The sequence below is a fragment of the Lissotriton vulgaris genome, chromosome 1_2 (genome assembly GCF_964263255.1).
Source record: "Lissotriton vulgaris chromosome 1_2, aLisVul1.2, whole genome shotgun sequence".
Taxonomy (NCBI): Eukaryota; Metazoa; Chordata; class Amphibia; order Caudata; family Salamandridae; genus Lissotriton; species Lissotriton vulgaris.
In genome coordinates this window covers 74,786,448-74,805,322 of record NC_141686.1, presented here as the reverse complement: position 1 = coordinate 74,805,322, position 18,875 = coordinate 74,786,448, and the positions used below count along the sequence as shown (strand labels likewise).

General features: G+C 41.5%; 1 protein-coding gene across 1 annotated transcript in view; it reads left to right on the top strand.

Moving 5' to 3' along the window:
- SLC6A13 (solute carrier family 6 member 13) overlaps positions 1-18,875 on the top strand; it is a 758,242-nt gene that overhangs the window by 336,544 nt on the left and 402,823 nt on the right. The window contains exon 5 of the mRNA XM_086952830.1: positions 15,976-16,057. Coding sequence (XP_086808956.1) covers positions 15,976-16,057 — 82 coding nt within the window. The remainder of the gene's footprint in view (positions 1-15,975; positions 16,058-18,875) is intronic.

Below are 18,875 nucleotides of genomic sequence, written 5' to 3'. Positions count from 1 at the left end.
CACACAATAAATCATTACACATTTGTGTCGACTTAGGAGACTTAAATAACAGGATCTGAGTGGACAGGCATCCGTTGACAAACATTTCATAAATGCTCTCAATAAAAGGAGCTTAGTATTTTACGAGAAGAGAATAATGAGAGGGATTCTGTATTCACCAAAGGAATAGGGTTCCCGATTTAACTGAGAAAATATGGTTTTCCTTTGGCAGATCACTTACCCTTTCACCAATATAAATCTCACACTTACTTCACTCCCATACAGCTATCATTCATACATCACAATGTTCATCAATAACAAAGGGGTGTATGTCAATATGTATACTCTTTTATATATAGCGTGCCACTATGCAGGTATGATTCAGGTTTTCTTTCAAAAAAGAACTTTATTATAGAAAATACTTTTTTACTTTTTGTGTCTTGTACTTCAATACATGAAAAAATTAATTTGTATTATTAATTAAAACACATTTGTCAATAATTTCACCACATAATTGTTATATTAAAAATACAAAAAATACAAAAAAGGTAGACCGAATATCAGAATAGGACAGAGAAGAAAAAGAAAAAGTAGAGAGTGCCCACAAGACAATACAATTTGTCATAAAAACAACCTATCCATGATAATGTCGAATTGAGGCTAGAACCCAATGGTATACCCATATTTAATCTGTTGTGCCAACCCCCTTCACAGATTAGGACTGATAAGTGTTGAGGCATATCAATGGTATCGTTCTGGTTTACACTATCTTTGTAAAGACCGTCACAATAACTCTCACTCTTTTTACATGATAAATAATATCGTACACCTGTATGTTAAAAAGACAAGAAGCTTATGATTCCTAATTTGAGAAGGGGGTGGCACAACAGATGATATGAAAAATGGCTACTCCATTGTTTTCTAGCCCCAATTAGACATCATCCTGGATAGGTTGTTTTGATTGTATTTTCTTGTGGACACTCTCTACTTTTCTTTTTCTTCACTGTCCTATTCTGATATTCAGTGTAACTTTTTGTACTTTTAATATAACAATTAGTGGTGAAATTATTGACAATTGTGTTTTTAATTAATATAATTTTTTATTGTATTGAAGTACAAGACACAAAAATTAAATATATATTTTCTAATACTAAAGTACTTTTTTTTTAAAGAAAACCTAAAATATACCTGCGTAGTGGCACACTATATATAAAAGAGTATACAAATTAACATACTCTCCTTTGCTTTTTGATGAGCTATGTGATATATGAATGATCGATGCATGGAAGTGAAGTAAGTCTGAGTTTTATAATGGTGAAAGGGTAAGTGGTCTGCCAAAGGAAAAACATATTTTCTTAGCTAAGTATTTTACCACATTGGATATGGCAAGTACGTACCATCAGGTGGTATTTGGATTGCACATCACACCTGCTGTTTTCAAACATCTAATGGAATCTCTGTACAAAGAGGCAGAGATAGTCATCCGCTTCCAGGATGATTTGTTGGCGTGTTTGGGTGACAGGTCAAGTCAAGTGTGTGTTGTCTGTATTAGTGATCAAAGGAATGAGATTGAGGACATTGAAGGCCGATAAATATAAATTTGCTGTTGAAAGTGTAGATGATTTAGGACATATGTTATTGGCATGCAGCATAAAACCAAAAAAAGATCTGGGGATATCTATAGCATGGCACCGGTACCAAGGGAAGAGAAGGACCAGTTATGGTCTATTTTGGGCCTAATAGAATACTACTCCAGATTTATTCCATAGTGGGCAATTGGATGTGGTTTAGAATGTGGGTATTGTGATGTCAATATTTGGAACTTATACTTTGGAAGAAGACCAAGCAGTTTATGTGAGCCTGTGCACCTGCCAGTTTATTAGGAATATCCCTGAAGATTAAAGTACATATTCCAAGTGTAGTACTTGGAAGTGCAACCTTTAACTACTGTATTGTTATTCTGATGATTCCCCAAACATATTGTGAGTGTCGGACCCAACTCTCACCTAATCACTATATTGAAGTAAGGGTTTGACATACCTGAATTGAGTCTTAAGTTAAAGCAAATACCACACAAAATCTAAGGTTTATTCTATGATGTCATCACAGGTGCTCTACAACTCTCGCTGCAAAGGATGTTTCCCAGAGTGAAGGAACACACAGAATTCACAAAGTTCAAATAAACACACTTATAACTGAGTGCAGATACAAGTCTTGCCTTTTCAGTTACAGAGTCTCTGCATATTATGCAATCTTATCTGGTCTTGGCATGTTGTGCTTCCTTGTTGAACCATGCAAAATCCTTCTTCTTAGATATTAGACAAGGGGTACATTAGGCTTTGTAAGAATTCTCTGCTTTAACCTATTTGTCTACTTGAATTTCACTGAATGAGCATCATTGTCTTGGCATTCCTATTCTGCACTATATATTCTTTAATTATGTGAAAAGAAGTCATAAAATAAACACATCGCAATCAAGGATCTGCCCTCAAAGGATATTCAAACTAAAGAAAAGCCATGGCACTGTCCAATATGTCTCAGCACTTACAGACAAATGCACTGACTGTACTCTTTTATAACCTACACCAGGACAGCGACCTTGAATCCAATGTGAATCATCCTAAAACTCAAAATGTATCCCCATTTAGACATTCTTGGGCACATAGAAGATTCTGAAAAAAGGCTCATAGTTTATGACCAGCCTCTCTTTTCTCTGGTTCCAGATTACTTTGGTCCTAGTAGCAGAAGCAGTGCTTAATTTGTTACAAAATAAGTGCCACAGTATTGCCCAGAAAGTCACTGCAGCTTGCACTACCAACTGGACTTGCCATCTCGGCCAAATGCCAATAAGCCTACTAAGCAGCACACTCTTGCAAATGTAAATGAACAATTCCAGGCCACCCAAAGATATGAAAATGGCCAATACACACTAGAGTTAAGTTATTTTAAATGCATATTTATTTGTTAAACGTATGTGGTCTGCATAAAATTAGACAGCGCCACCATATGGTGGACTGCCATAAATAAATGCCCGTGCTAAGAAATAAGTTCTAAGGCAGAGCACCGGTAAACAGATTGACACAAGTAAAGCACCGGGCAGCAGAGAAAACACCAGCCATTGTGAGTGCCTTCTCCTGCTCAGTGTAAGCGTCTATTTCACCACCATGCCAAGATATGGTTCACTTTTTGCAGCATGCAAAGTAAGTGTAGATCATCCAGCCATCTATCCACATGTTTTTATTCCGAGAATGCGCATATAGAAGAATAAAATATTAGATATGTAATGCTGTAATCAGAATGTAATTACAAAAACAAAATGGAAATTTTATGAGATTTTAGAAAGTGATAAAAAGAAAATTCTTGTCAATTAGAAATTCCTTCTCCAGATTTTAGGAAAGACAGACAAGCAAAAAGATACCTTACATGAAAATCATTGGCAAAGTCAGTAGCTCTGGCCCAGGCAAGGTGGTGCAATGTCTAATTTTTTTTCATCATATGCCTCAGAATTAAAAAGAAATAAAAACATGATACCACCTAAATGTGGTGGTTTTATCCTTGCCATTAAAAAAAGTAAAATCAAAAAACTCTGCACATAATTTTAATAGAAACATTCAGGTGCTGTCTTGCAGTTGAACCAGTCGCGAAAGTGGGTAAACGACTTTTGCCCTATTCTGTGTGCTGCGATGGGCAGACGTAAAATGTGGATGACAGCTGAAAAGACCAAGGAATGAAGAGGGCCGACCCAAAGTACCTAAAGAGATCCGTATATAATTCAATTTAGTTCTTTAGTAAGATATGAAACTCAAAAAGAGTTCCACTTAAAAAGTTACAAGAGGATCACACGATTAGATAAACATTCTACATTGTGCAAATGAAGACCTGTACCATAAAATATTATTCGTATAGGAGACAAGGAACAAGTCACTCACTTTTAAAGGAATAACAAATATAGCAGCATTTCATAAAAGTACAATTTTGTACAGATAAAATCACAATCATAAAATCAGAAGATATAGCTTGAAGAAAAGAGAGAGAAAAAAGCTTATAGGTATAATAAATCATCCTTTGGCCTAGCAGCAATAGTTAAGTGCAAAATTTTGCAGATAATTAGAGAAACTAATACAAACATCATTAAGAAGAAGAGAACAAGAATCACAATGAAATTCTGGCATACAATCAAGTAGTTGGACCCACAGGTAGGACATAGTATGACTAGCATGGAAATAAACGATTGTGCCCATTTCCCCCATCAAGACGGGAATTTAAAATATGATTAAAACATGTTTATTTTGTGTAACAAAGTTTTTATTTTGATTACATGAGGCTGGTGTAAGAGGTACAGATGTCTCTTGGCAATACCTAATATGAATGAATGAATATAATGTATATAAAATGTATAGATCGCTAACTTAGCCCAAGGGCGTCAAGGCGCTAACAGCAGAGCATTATGCAGGCAGAAAAGACACACTCAGACAAACATCTAAGGGAACAACCATGTCTTTAGAAGCTTTCAAAAAAGAGTGTGAGATCATTTTCCCGATATTTCCTCAGGAAGGGAATTCCACAGTTTGGTTGTGGCAGTTAAAAAGGCTCTCCCGCCCCATCTCACCCTTTTAAACCTGGGAACAGTAAGGAGATGTTTGCTTGCTGACCTGAGATTCCTAATGGAAGCATAGTGTTGAAATAAAGCTTTTATGCCCTCAGGACCCAGGCCATAATAAGCATTATGAGTAAGGCAGAGGGTTTTAAACATAATTCTGTGGTCCATAGGGAGCCAGTGCAGAGAAAGAAGAGAAGCCAAGACTGAGTGGTGTTTAGGCATATCCATCAACAGTCTTGTTGCGGCGTTCTGCACCAGCTGCAGGCACCTCAGCTGTCCCTTGTTACTGCCCAGATAAAGGGCATTACAATAGTCCAGTCTGGACAGTATTAGCTCAATGACTACTTGTTTGCGTGATGCAAATGAAAGAAACTGCGCAATCTTCCTTATAAGTCTGATTAGTCCAATACAGGTACCCACCGTCATGCTGATCTGCAAATTCAAAGAAAGGGAATTGTCCACCATGACTCCCAGGTTTTAACCATGGGAGGCGGGGCTTGGCAGGTGCCCAAAGAGTCAGGCCACCACTCTCTGGACAGATGTCCAACTTGCCCCCAAATGCCCCCAAAAATCTGAATCTCTGTCTTCTCACCATTTGATTTCAGATAGTTTTGCACCATCCATGACGAGACTGCTTGCATGCAATTTTTAAAGTTGTGAGCGGAGTCACTGATTTTGTTAGTGATGGACACCAGGATTTGTGTGTCGTCCGCATATGACAACACATCCAAACCAAAGGATTTCACCACCTTTGCCAGCGGGGCAACATAGATATTAAACAACTTAGGGCTCAGGGAAGAGCCCTGAGGCACTCTGCATAAAAGGGGAGTTTGATCCGAGTAAAAGATTCCCAATTTCACTATTTGGGTCCACTCACTAAGGAAAGAAGCGAGCAGCCCTATCTAACCAATGGAATAAAAGCTGAAGTATAGTCATTCTAATCTATATATTTTGTAGTCGATTTCTCCTGAGGCCCCACTCTAAAAGCAAAGATTTTGCCTCTCACTGTACTGTATTCTTAGTTGTTCTTCTAAATATACCCAGGGCGTTTGGAATATGTTAGTTGCTGTTTCAGTGACAGTTTGTTTTCTTGGGGGTGGGGTCACGTGTTTGGTGGAGGGGCGGAGTGAAAAGAATGATAAATATGGATCATGGTTTACAAGTACTTAATTTAAGCAGTAAGAGAGGTAGAACAGAATGTTAGCCTGGCTTGATGGGAGCTTCAATCAGCAGCAAGGGCCTCTCCCTTTTATTAGTTTATGGCGAGAGAAAGGAGGGACGAAAATGGGAAATTGTGTACTCTCTGTGTGATAGATACTTTTTTTCTTTGAAGTGCCTCGTACTAATGGGAAGGGAGCTTATATAGGTATTATTCCTTTAAAAAAATAAATAAGAAAAGAACATCAGTGTGAGTAATTACCTGAAGGTAATGTCCTTTAATGCAAATGGGCTCAACAACATTAGGAAACGTCGGGCAATAAAATGCTGGATTTTAGCCTAGAACCCTGCAGTGATCTTGGTCCAGGAGACATATCCAGGCTTCATATTTGCTATTGCCAAGTATCGGGCTAATGAGGATCACTCTTTCTTCTCTGTCGCTAAGCTCATGATTATGAAAAAGCAGAGAGTATGTACTTTTTCTATCGAAGACTTTAGTCAACTCCCTTGGGAGTACTGGGGCTTCATTTTATTTCATTTTAACATGTTTAAACGGTGATTCACATTTTGTTCAAACTGTTGTTTTGAAAATATGACAGAGATGCACGTTTGTAAAGGTTTTAATTAACTTTACAAGAAAAATTAATTCATTCAAAATTCATTCATATCCAGGCTGGTAAACTGTCAGGATTCTTGAAGTTCCAAAACGGGGCAACATATAGAGGGTTTTTGTCAGTCCAAGCCACTCATCGCGGCACACCTATTTTTTTGTCAAAATGGGCAGGTGGAGACGTGGTTACCAGCGCCAGCAATCCAGAGGATCGCTGGTGCTGGGATAGTTTTGTTGATAGAGTCAAAACCTTTTACATTTGCTAGCTTTTATGCCCCAGTGGATGACAACATTACTCCATATGTCAATTTATTGAAGTAATCTAAGCAACACCTGAGGGGAATTGATTATCAGCAGGGATTTCATTGTGCTAGAAGATCCAAGAGTGGATTCCTTGGTTAAGGTAAAAAAAAAACAGACAAAACTAAAATCCTTGAGAACCATTAGGAACTTCAAGGATATTCTCGCTGTAACTGACCCCTGGTATGCAGTGTGCCCTACAGAAATGGGATATACCTGCTTTTTGTAGAGGTTTCGTACATCCTCTTGTATAGATTATTAAAACATTTCTCAAGCTTTTATCTATAAGACTCAAACCACAATGCCTAACGGGGTTTGTGATCATGCGATGATTAGCCTTTGGTCCTATACGATGGGTGTTAAATAAGCAATATCTGCAGGAGGAAGTGTGGGTCCAAATTCATAAAGATGAGATTAGGAAGTTCTTGACAGTGAATGATAAGATCGTACTAGAGGGTATTGTTTGGGACTCCACAAATGCATTTATCAGAGGGAGGATAATAAGAAAGGATGTAGAAACTAGCCTCAAAGCCAAAAAACAAAAGCAGATTTTAGAACAAAAGGTACAACAGAGCTATGCCAGGTTTCTGAAGAAATCTTTCAGGGCTAACAATAAAGCGTTTGACACTGCCAGACAGGCAATGAGTGAAACATACTATGCTAAATGTGCCACACTTAATCGGATTCATTCACCAAAAATGTATGAAGAAAGTAACTTCACTAGCAAAATTTTAACAAGGCAAGCACAAGAACATGCATCCAAGATTTGGATAAATGCCCTGAAATGTCTAGTCACTGGAATAAAAAGTAGGGAATCAGAGAAGGTGGGAGCAATCATGTTAAACCGTTCTAGACAGATTTATTCACAGAATCAGTCAATTGATTGACTCTCTCTAGAAAGATTTCTAGTAGATTGTGATATCCCAGCCTTAACTAGAGAAGAGGGAGCCTATATGCCTCGACCCTTCTCGAGGGAGGAATTGATAGAGGTCATTGCGAATCTTCCTAATGGGAAAGCCTGTGGCCCGGATGGATTCCCTGGGGAATGTTTTAAACTTGTTTCCGACATTTGAGCCAATCCTCTTTGATCTTTAGCTAATAAAATGTCACAGGGAGGTGACATACCATCTTCTTTTTATAAGGGGAATGTGGAAACCTTTATGAAGAAAGACAAGGAGGCAGAAGATCCTAACTCGTACCACCCTATCACATTGTTAAACATAGAATATAGGATAGTTACAAAGCTACCTGCAAATATATTCAATTTCCCAGCCGCAGGATTAATCCATTTAGACCACAACAGCTTTTTGGCAGGCAGCTAGGAACAAACAGTCACTATTTGGCGGAAGCTCTGGATTACTTTGCTGTGAATTTGATACAAGCCTTGGTGTTTCTGCTAGATTCGGAAAAAGCCTTTGACCTTGTGGTCTGTAAAACTTTATTTAATAATTTGACCAGATTTAGAATTCCATCCCGAATTACAAGGCTTATATATAATATGTATTGTAAAGCTGAAGCAGGTATCATCATTAATTCAGTTTAAGTGGGGCAAAGAAAGGTATTGCGAGTCACAAGACAGGGCAAAATCGATCTGCAATACAGCGGTCTGTAGTTGTTGCAACACAGACTTCATTTCAGTGCCCTCTGACCTCGCCCGCCTGCACCATTTGAGAGGTACGGGTGCGACTAAGGAGGGGCCCGCAAATTTTCCCTGCTAATTCCCTCAAGGCCGGACCCATTGTGCGGACCGTGCCCGCGGCCTGGAAGTACTCGGACACTGGCTGTGCACTGCTCCACTGCACGATGAACACCCCCTAAAATGCTGCTAGACATGCTGCTGCTCCCCATGCTATCACCTGCGGCCCGGTGCATGGCTGCCGATCCACCCGCTCCAAGGTGACTCAGAGCTGGGTTTCCAGAGCTGCTGGTTTTCATGGGCAGAACAAAGAACAGTGCACACCCAGCGCCTCACAGAAGCGGCTTGTAATTCCAGATCATCGCTGCTGCCTGAGAATGCTACACTTGCTCCCCTCCAGCCGCCTCTCTGAGACCAGGGTCCTGATGTTTCTTCCAGGATTTTTTGCACTTTGCTTTTTAACCAACTTTAGAACTGGTGGCAACTAGAACTAGCCACTAAGCCATGGAGACTAATAGACTCAATGTGCCTGATTCTAAAAAGGCTACCAAATCCACACTGGAAAAACAATAGAGAGAGCTAGCACAGGGGGTGGGCCGTCCTTGTCCCTAGTTAAGGTATCAAAACCAAAAATGGACGGACCTGTCTAGCATAATGTCCACCAATGCAGTGTCTGGCACCGCAGGGGTTTGTTAGAAGAACCCTCACACACCAACCTAGTTGGTGTCATGCCGAGTGGGGCTTTCTTCAGGACCGTGTTCCAAGTGATATTAAAATGTGATGAAAAGGTGAAAGTGAGTGGCAAAAATTGTTACACCATGTGTATTTGCATTTTAAGTAGCACACAAGCTAAGGTGTGTTAGCTTATGCGGTGGAAACTGACCGTATTTCGTGTTCACCTGCAGCAGCATTACATTGGTTTCGAAAATTCAACGCAAATCAGAACCCGTGGGCGGGGGACCCTTTGTCTTACTACTTGTGAATAAGGGCTTTCCCGGCCGTAAACCTACATGTGGGTCTCACGGGACCTGGCCCCACTTATTTTTTACGGGCTGAAACATGTCGACCTAACAGATAACTTAGACTCAATTAAATAGTCTTTTGGAGTTATCCACCTGTTTTTAAACATATCCTCGGCCACTGGGAATAAAATACTTCTAGTCAGTCAGAGCACCACAGATATTTGTAATACACCACTTTATCACACAATCACAAAAACCAGCTCCACTGTAATCAGGTGTTGCAGCACAGCTGAGTACTCAGCTGGGAACCCGATGATGAAGCATGACACCAACTAGGTTGGTGTGTGAGGGTTCTTCTAACAAACCCCGGTGGTGCCATTGTTAGACATTATGCTAGACAGGTCCGTCCCATTTTTGTTTTTGATCATACCAAATTAACACTCCTTTTCCTACCTTACCATCCTCGCCAGCTCCTACCACTCGTCTTCGGTTTCTAGCCTTCTGATCCACTCCTGATCCTCACTCTTCTCTGGCGGAGCCCTAAACTCATACATGGCGGTTTCCCGGTGGAGCTGCACCAACAGCTAAAGGAGAGATTGGCCATGGCACACCGCTATGGCCGTCCCCTACCCAGCTGGGTCTTGGACATTTGTCTCGTTTTCTTCCCTGCTGCTGTCTCCTCCCTGTGGATTACCTTCTGTCCCTGGTCTTTCCTATCCTGACTTTCGTGTCCGCAAATTTACTTCTGTATTGTCCATTTATTAATTATTTAACTATTGTGAAACGTTTGTAACTTGTAACTCGCTGTGTCCTTATGTAAAGCGCTCTGATACCTCCGGGTCTAGCCAGCGCTATATAAAACTCAAGTAAATAAATAGGGGTATCCATTATCCCTTATTTTTTTGCCTTCTTCATTGAGCCACTAGCTAGAGCAATCCATGCAAATAAGAGTATCCAGCCTTCCAGCCCACATGGATAAGGTAAAATTAAATACTGACAACATCATGTTAATTTTAGATAGACAGAAGGAGACTCAAGATAAGCTTTTTGAGATTTTTGCTCAATATGAGCCACTGAGAAGGTATAGAATTTATAAGAGGAAGACAGAAATAATACTCTGTGGCTGCATTTCCGATGTTCTACTTTCAGATTTAGCTGTTTGTGTACATTCCCAACCAAAGCCCTATTTGTTGATGAGGTTCTCTTCCAAGATCGAGTATTTGTATGACCTTAATTTCGCTCCCCTTCTCACAAAGGTATAAAACATATTCTCTTTCTTTGATTATCCTATGGAGAGTCTCCCTAATCAAAATGTCGGTCCTCCCTTTTTTTTAATTCTCGGCCACCCCATGTATGTTAACTACCTCACTAGGTTGGGCCTAGCATTTCAGCGCATGCGCTGCTCGCGTTGCGAGGCATGCAGTATTGAGTATGGTGTGGAAGCTCTGCCTACTCTCCGCCCATCTGTTTAATTGGCTTAGGTCCTAAATGCTGCCTTCCGATTGTTTTTAGGCTTGTTGGTCTCTCCTCATGATGGCCATATCGTTATTTGTGTCCTTACATGGCTACTGGCCCCTTTACTTTAAACACTATTTTATTTCCATGGCCCTCCCCTCCCGCGGTCCGTGATGTCTCGGTCTCCTGCACCTCCCCTGCACTCCCGTTCGTTCCTTCTCGCCCACCGCAACCTATTTCCATTGCAATAGGTCTCGCTTAAATGCGAGTGCTGTTGCATTGCAAATGTGTGCTCCTTTGGTAAAAGAATCGCCCGTTGAGACTTGCCACAGTGTGCCTGCGACGTCACAGCAGCCCCACCTCGGTCTAGCCTCGGCCTCGCGTATCTGCAGTGCCATTCAGGTTCGCTCATTCCCTGCATCCAAAACAGAGCTGAATAACAGGTCGTTGTGCGCGCCTACTCCGTGGGGCGCAAGTGCAGGCCACCATGAATGATGGGATGATTATTTTGGCACACGCTGTGTAGTGTAGTTCCTATATTCCCAATAGGCTCTGCCCATTGGACTAACATAAACGGTAGTTTAGACGTAGGACTGAGGTCGACTAGGTCTCTACTGAATATCTTAGACTTAAGTATGAATGCCAACTAGCTCAGAGGTCACTAGAAACTTTCTCGAGTGAACAGGAATGAGTTAACTTTCCTGAACAGACAAGAAGGGATTAGCTTCTGACAACCGCATAAACATGACAACTTTGCTCACTCCAGAATAAGGAGTATATCTCCAGAGTCGTGTGAAAACAATAGATAGCTATTTCACTCAGTCAATCGTGCATGCTTAGTTTCACGAGGGTGCAGAGAAATAGAGAGAAGGGCATTTTCAATAAAAGGTGTTATTTATTGAGCAGTATTCTTTCCCATGCAAGAGAAGTGAATTGCCACAATTGCAATACTTGTCATAAAGTAAAGTGCGTACAGTAAAAGGAGTATTATGAAATAATACTGTAAAAGCATTTGTATGGTTTCTGAGCCATATGATACTTAAAACTGATAAAATATATACAATACATACAATGATAAAAGTTGACTAAACGTACTCAACTGGTGCTTCTAAATACGCCTACCCCGGTGTACCTAACCTAAGCCTAGTACGTGGGAAGGAGTAAGTGAGCTGCAGTTTAAGTTAAGTTAGTTTTGCCAAGAATCTGAATCAAGAATTCTCTAAGGATCTAATCAGCTCTGTACCTTGGTTTTAGAATGAAGGAGGTCTTGTATCTCTTTCTCAGGACTCGATCTCCCAGCAACCCGCAAGGGTGACTGGAAACACTGGAGCTGGATTTCTCGGCAGGAGAAAAGACAGCGTCTCTCTCAGTGCGTCAATGTGAGGGTTGGCTTCCTTCGGCACTCGCATCAGCTGGGCTTTGGGTAAGTAGATAGCCGCTCTGCTCCAAACCACTGTGTGTTGCTTAAGGCAAATGCTGGTATATTTATACCTGGAAGGTGCCGTGTTTGACGTAAGGTTGGACATAAGACGTCACTAAGAACTGTCACTAAGAACTGGCAGTTCTTTCAGGACTCTCAGGAGTTCTAGGACAAATCAAAACAGAAGCAGGGGGAATTCCCGGCCTGCTGGAGGCTTGGTTTGTTTAAAGAACGCGTTGTACTTTCTCGGAGTCTAGGGAACTAGCCCTGCCGTATTTGGACTGCATTGGCAATGACTAAATATGGATATGATTCTTATGCCTTTATAAGGATATGATTTGTTATAACCACATAAGGGCATAAATCGGGGAATATTTAATTAGGGTCCTAGATACGTTCACAACAGCTGTTGGCACACACCCTGCTGTCCAGTATGGACTCCCATGCCTCAACAGCAGGACCTTCCGTGGGGCCCAAGTGCAGGCCGCCATGTACAATGGGCGGATGTTGTTAGCACACGCCTTACTGTCCAGTATGGCCTCCCTGGCACAACCAGTGTCCAGGGACATGGAGCTCGTCGGACTGCTCCCATACCTTAACGCCAGGACCGTCCGTGTGGTGCAAGTATAGACCGACATGTACGAATGATGTTGGTGCACGCCAGTGTCCGGGGACATGGAGCTTGTCGGGCCTGCACCCATGCCTCAGCACCAGGACATTCAAGACATCCTGCAGCAGATAATGGCCATCACTGATCAGAGCCTTGACAAGGCGAAGGACAGGTGAGACTGCATTTTTTTAGGGGAGTAGAATATGAGGATGTCATAGCACCAAAGCAATGACACCTATGCAGGGTCCAGAAGGGGTTTACAAGAGCCATGTAAGGTGTAGAAGTGGACCATGCAGTCCAGTGTGGGCCCTAAGTGATTCAGCTTTGAGTCCACTGGTAGCCACATCTTGTGGAATCATGAATATTAAAAGCAAAAGGGCCTGCTGCTATAAGTTCCATGGATCCCAACAGTGTATCTATTGGGCATTAAGAACACATGGTACTTTTTAAGTTCTGTCAGACAACAGGGGTCAAGCGATGGGCTTCAGGGGGTAGGGCTTTAAGACTGTGAGTTCTCAAGAGATCCAAGGATGTAGCTAGGAGTGTTAGTTGTGCATTAGGAGTATGTGGAGTTCTGTGGTGTTCCAGTGACTCGGAAATGTTGTTGTACTACTGGGCTACTAGTGGGTGGAACTACATAAAGACATCAGGTAAAGGGGCACAGGTCTGACAGTGGGGGCATTGGTTGAGGAGCTGGAGCGGCGGAAGGGGAATAAGTATGTTGGAGGTGGGGACCCAAGTGGTTTATAGGCTGCTTGAGACTACAGGGAAGCAAGGAAATACCAGTAGTAGCAACCACTTGGGTAGACCTTTCTGTTTCTTGTGGAAGATATCGCAATGAAAGTAAGAGACATGAGGTTTGGGGACTGTAAAAAATCTGAGGCTCATTGGGTCAATAAAGGATAGCAATAAGATAATTGTATGAGTGGTTTGAAGACTGCATGGATCCTAGAAGATAGTGTCAACCAAAGGTACTAGGGAACATCTTTGTGTGACGCAGCAGAAGGGGAATGTGATACTATGGGGGCACACACAATTATAAAGGCACTGCATCATGCCAATTGGACCATCAGAGAGTAGGATCTAAAGGAGGCCTGTGAAAGCACAAGGTGTGGGGCATAGAATCCTAATCCATATCTCTTTGATGTTCGGAAGTGTAGTTCAGAACTATCTGTAGGTCTTAAGGGAAGAGATTTGATGTCTGGCTAGGGCTCTGTGGTGTGGTATTCACAACCTATTTGAAAATTAGCCTACAGAAGGTAATTTACCTGCACATTAATTGCTTTAGTTTTCTCTGCTGAGGTATTCAGAGGTTCCCTCAGTCCCCCATATGGTTTTTGCTATTGCCAGAAAAGAGTTATAGCTGAAGCATACTTGCACTTGGAAGAAGGAACACCAGGGAGTTCTGGACATTCAAGTGTGAATATAGAGAGAGAGAGCTTACTAAAAGTGTAGCTCAGTTTCATTTTGATCTTTATTTGTTTAAGCAAAGTATATGTTTCAGCACCCACTCAAATGTGCTGCATAGCTAAATAAATATAAGGTCCCAAATGCGAGACTGATTGCACTGCAAATGCTTGTTTTTTAAAGCTATTGAGTCCATGCTCTCATCTTTTATTTAGCAAAACTAATCACCCAGAATTGCACTAAGCACTTTATATGAATCACAGGAGAACGGAGGGTTGGCGCTCCCCAATCTCAAAGATTACGACTATGCCTATTTTGCACAATTTATGTCTAGGTTAAATACAAAGATACTCAGGTTTTGTTTTATAAATAACTTTAAGCAGTTGATTTTTAAAGTGCTTAAAATCCATGACATACTAAAGACGACAAAGCTGCCTAAAAGAGTACGTTATAAGAGATTGATGCGGGTCTTTTGGAAATGTAGAGCTATCAACAGTAGATCCTGCCTTCCCCAGATTAACATGGTGATTCCCTTAGCTATTGTGGTTATAGGTCCAGGGGGAAAGCTTTCACCTGAAATTGTTCAAAAGTGGGGTAAAGCAGGATATTGGAAGATATCAGACTTCCTTACGGAAGACAGATGTCAAAGCGTAGGGGAAGTAAGACAGTGTATACAAGATAACTTTCTCCTCTCTGGCTCAATTCAAACGCTCAAAGTTCTGCTGGATTTGGATTTAGGCCAGATTCTTAGTAGCAGAGAGGGGCGTCAGCTCTAAGCGACGATGAGGTTTTAAAAAGGCCAGGGGAATGGAAAAGAATGCTTTTGGATGTAAAGGCCTTGATTCCGCCCAAAGAGCAATAAAAAAATGGGACAAATACCGAGTCCTCGGAATGACAAACAAGATATGAAAGGAAGTCAATATATTAAATTTTAGAGTTGTAAGAGGAGCCAATTGGCGTTGAGTGCTTTTTTCTCTAAATGTCTTCTATATACAAACCCATCTTTTTAAACATAGATTAACTTTGCCCTTCCAGGCAATTGTCTCCGGTGTATAGGGCATTCCCCGGCAAACTGGACACATGTTATCAGCCACTTTTCATCTTCATGGATTTTGGATTGAAATATTTCAGTATCTTGTAAGTTTATGGAGGGTCAATCTGGCTCCAACTATTTGCTGAGAGCCCAGGGTTATGACCCAGCACAGGGCTTGTCCAATAGGTGGGTAAAATTAGTATATATTGCAACAGCTGTAGCTTGACCTCTTTTACTTCAAAACTGGCAAACTGAGATGATTCCCTCAATGAAGGACTGGCTGCAAATAATGAGACAAGTCAGAAACAGTGAACAGTTATATGCAATACAAACTGGGGGAGTATGGAAGTTTGAGAAATTCTGGGGACAATAGTTCAAATCTGAAGATGCAGGAGTGGTATGAAATGGACTGATTAAATTGCCCAAGGTCTCCTTCCTTATCCTATTGTAGGCACTTTAAAAGCTATTTTCCCTCTTTTTATCTGTTTTTAAGTCAACTGCATTTTAAGATCTAGAGTTTTTTTATTGTTTTTTGCTATGATATAATGCCTTCACTGTAAGATGTTATACCTTGTGTATTTATTTTATGTATATAAAATGAAATCATATTTGTATTGAAGACTCCTGAGTGTAATTTATGATGAATATTTACTGTATTTATACCTATGATACTGCAATACCTAGATTCTAATAAAATAATAATACATAAAAAAACAGTTTGTTTTAAGGTTAACTAGGGTTGTTCTCTGAAGGAAAACATTTACACACATGGTTTTTACTATTAGTATTTCATATCTACTTGCAGATAATTGTGTGGAGCTACAAAGAAACAGTTCTTCCTTAAATATGACGGCAAACAGCACATCGCCAGTCATAGAATTTTGGGAGTAAGTGAACTACCATATTTTTATGTTGACATTTACTTCATGTTTAACTTTCTGGAGGTATACGATACATTGATTAGTGAACTATATGGCCATATCAAATTGTTGCACAGGTATTTGGTGTTTATCTGTTCACAGATTGACACAGTTACAGTACAAATGAACGTAATTTGCAAAACCTATGTGCAGGTGTCACAAATCTTATTTTGGAGGGCCCCACCTACCTTCACCACTGTTTCCACCCACTTCCTTCACCCCCTCTGCCCACTTCCACTAACGGCGTCTGACCTGAGCTGCACACGCCACCTTCCTCAAAAGGGATTCAGCATGGTTCTCACTGGAAATATATTGAAAACAAGCATTGGCATAGCCAATAGGTCTCGCCTTTGGGATCTTATAATTTGGTAGTTATGCTTTACATTATCGTGGGTGAAAGCTAAAATATATATTAGGCATATTATAGAACAGCATAGACACCTGTGGCATCACTCAAACATACACAGATAAAACCACCAACACACAGTGTCACTGACAGAGAAGACGGTGAGATATACAATACTAAAAGTGCCACCGACAAAGACATACGTCACTGATACAGAACACCAATATACATGCAACATCGCTGTAAGACAGAGCCACACACCACACACTGCTTCATTTGCACATCCAAAGAAAGAGAGAGAGAACACAAAAACCTTCACTGATATAGACACACCCAGATACATCACTGACAAAGAAACGTGTACACGCTCTCATCACTAATACACAGAACCGTGCCATACACCTGCACAAGTGTCACAGACACACCTACAAACAGCATCTCATACACCAACACACGTCATTGACACGCAACTACACAACACAGTGCTACTGAAACCGATACAACAATCAGGGCCTGACTGGCCTGAGCGGGCACCGGGCAATCCCCCGGTGTGCCGCACGGGTGGGGGGCGGTTTTGTTTTTTTGTTACAGGGCCGTTTTAATCGGCCCTGTAACAAAATCGGCCGAATCCCGTCCCTGGCAAAGGGCTCGGAGGTACCCCAACCCAGTGGGGGGATGGGTGGGGGTTGAGGAGCACTTTGTCAGGCCGGTTTAGTTCCCAGTCCGGCCCTAACAACATTACACCTAAAGCATAACTGATCGTAACACACAATAACAGAACTTGCATGATATTATATCGAGTAATAACACAGGCACAGCATCCCCAACAGACACACAACACAGTACATTACACACAACCACACAGTTACAGACCAGCACTCAACAAAACAGTCTCTTTGCTACAAACATGCTAGAGCGCGCAGTTCCCCCAGGTCACCCGAGTTACCAATTCCTTCACACGCACTGGGCCCTCGGCGTGCAAAAACCTTTTATTATCACACTAATTTTATTTGGGTGAACCGGGTGAGGATTTCTCCTCCTGCACGCTGCTAAGAGTAATCAAGTTTGGATTTACCTCTGCTTACCATGTACCCGACTTACCACAGGCACAATTCTCACGACGGACCTAGAGCTATTAGGGAAAATAGTAGACAGGTCTAACATCAAATACACGTTATAAAAATACTTCCCACAATTCTGTAAAATGACCACAGACACCTGATGAAGTTTAAAACTTTATATAAGATTTCAAAGAGAAGATGCCAAGATAATAAGCGATACACAGAATAATATGTCAAACATTAAAATCAACACCAATAGGTAACTTTGCACCAAAAATATGACCATTAGGATATATGGGGAAACTAAAGGTAGAAGTTTTTAGAACAAAACTAGTCACTGCAATTTTATACTAAAACATAGGAATGGGGATGAGACCTAGAACATGTACTTAACCTAAGTGTTTTAAGCTATTCTTGCTAAGTTCACTGCAATCCACTAAAGGAAAGGGAAAAACGGGAACATGCTATGGCTTTATAAAATCAAGGAACTCCTAAAGGAGAGGGGGAGAGAAGGAACCAACTAAAATTCAGACACATATAATTGTAATGGCAATAGAGCAATAACACAGGTAAGAATGCTTTAACAGATCAGGCAAGAGAGAGAGAGAGAGAGAGAGATACGCAAACCCACAATCAATAATTACCTAGTTCAGATTGAAGACCAACCCTGGCCACGGGTCAGTTGGGAAGACGGGGACAGGGACCCTCAGAAAAGGAATGCCAGAATGCGAGCAGGTACAGCTAACGGACAGTAAGGACAGGATACCCCTCAGGTTCAGGTCAAGGACTGGGCCTCCCAGGGTACGACCAACACCCACAGCTTCGGACAGCAACGCCTGCGTTACCCCCTCCTGCAAGTAATCCGCCAGAAACCCCGATTGGATTTTCGAATTCCCCAGCAAAGTGCTTCGCCAGCACTTAGGATTTTCCACCCCTTAGGAGATTTGTGGAAAGTATGGACAAAGTGCTCCGCAGCACTTTCAGAATGAGCACCTATTGAGATCGTAGGGTCAGTGACAGGTCTGCTACTCGGACAAGTCGGACAATTTTCCTAAGCTAAACTAGGGCAATTATACTGTTTTGGGGACCCTTAGACCACCCACTAATGTTGCAAGTGACAGTTTCCCACATTGTGATTGGTCAGGAGAGGTGGTGCGGTCATTACCACCTCCTAGAATTCAACGTTCCCATCATAATTATTCAATTTTGCACACCCGCCCCCCTGGTTCACGTTCCCAGGCATAGGAATACAGAAGACAATGCAAGAGTCCAGCATATAGCAACAGTGTATGACAATTCAAGGTGTAATCTGCATCTTCGGGATGGGTTCCCAGGCGCATCAGGCTCCAGGAGCCAGCTGGCTAGTTTTAGCTTCTGC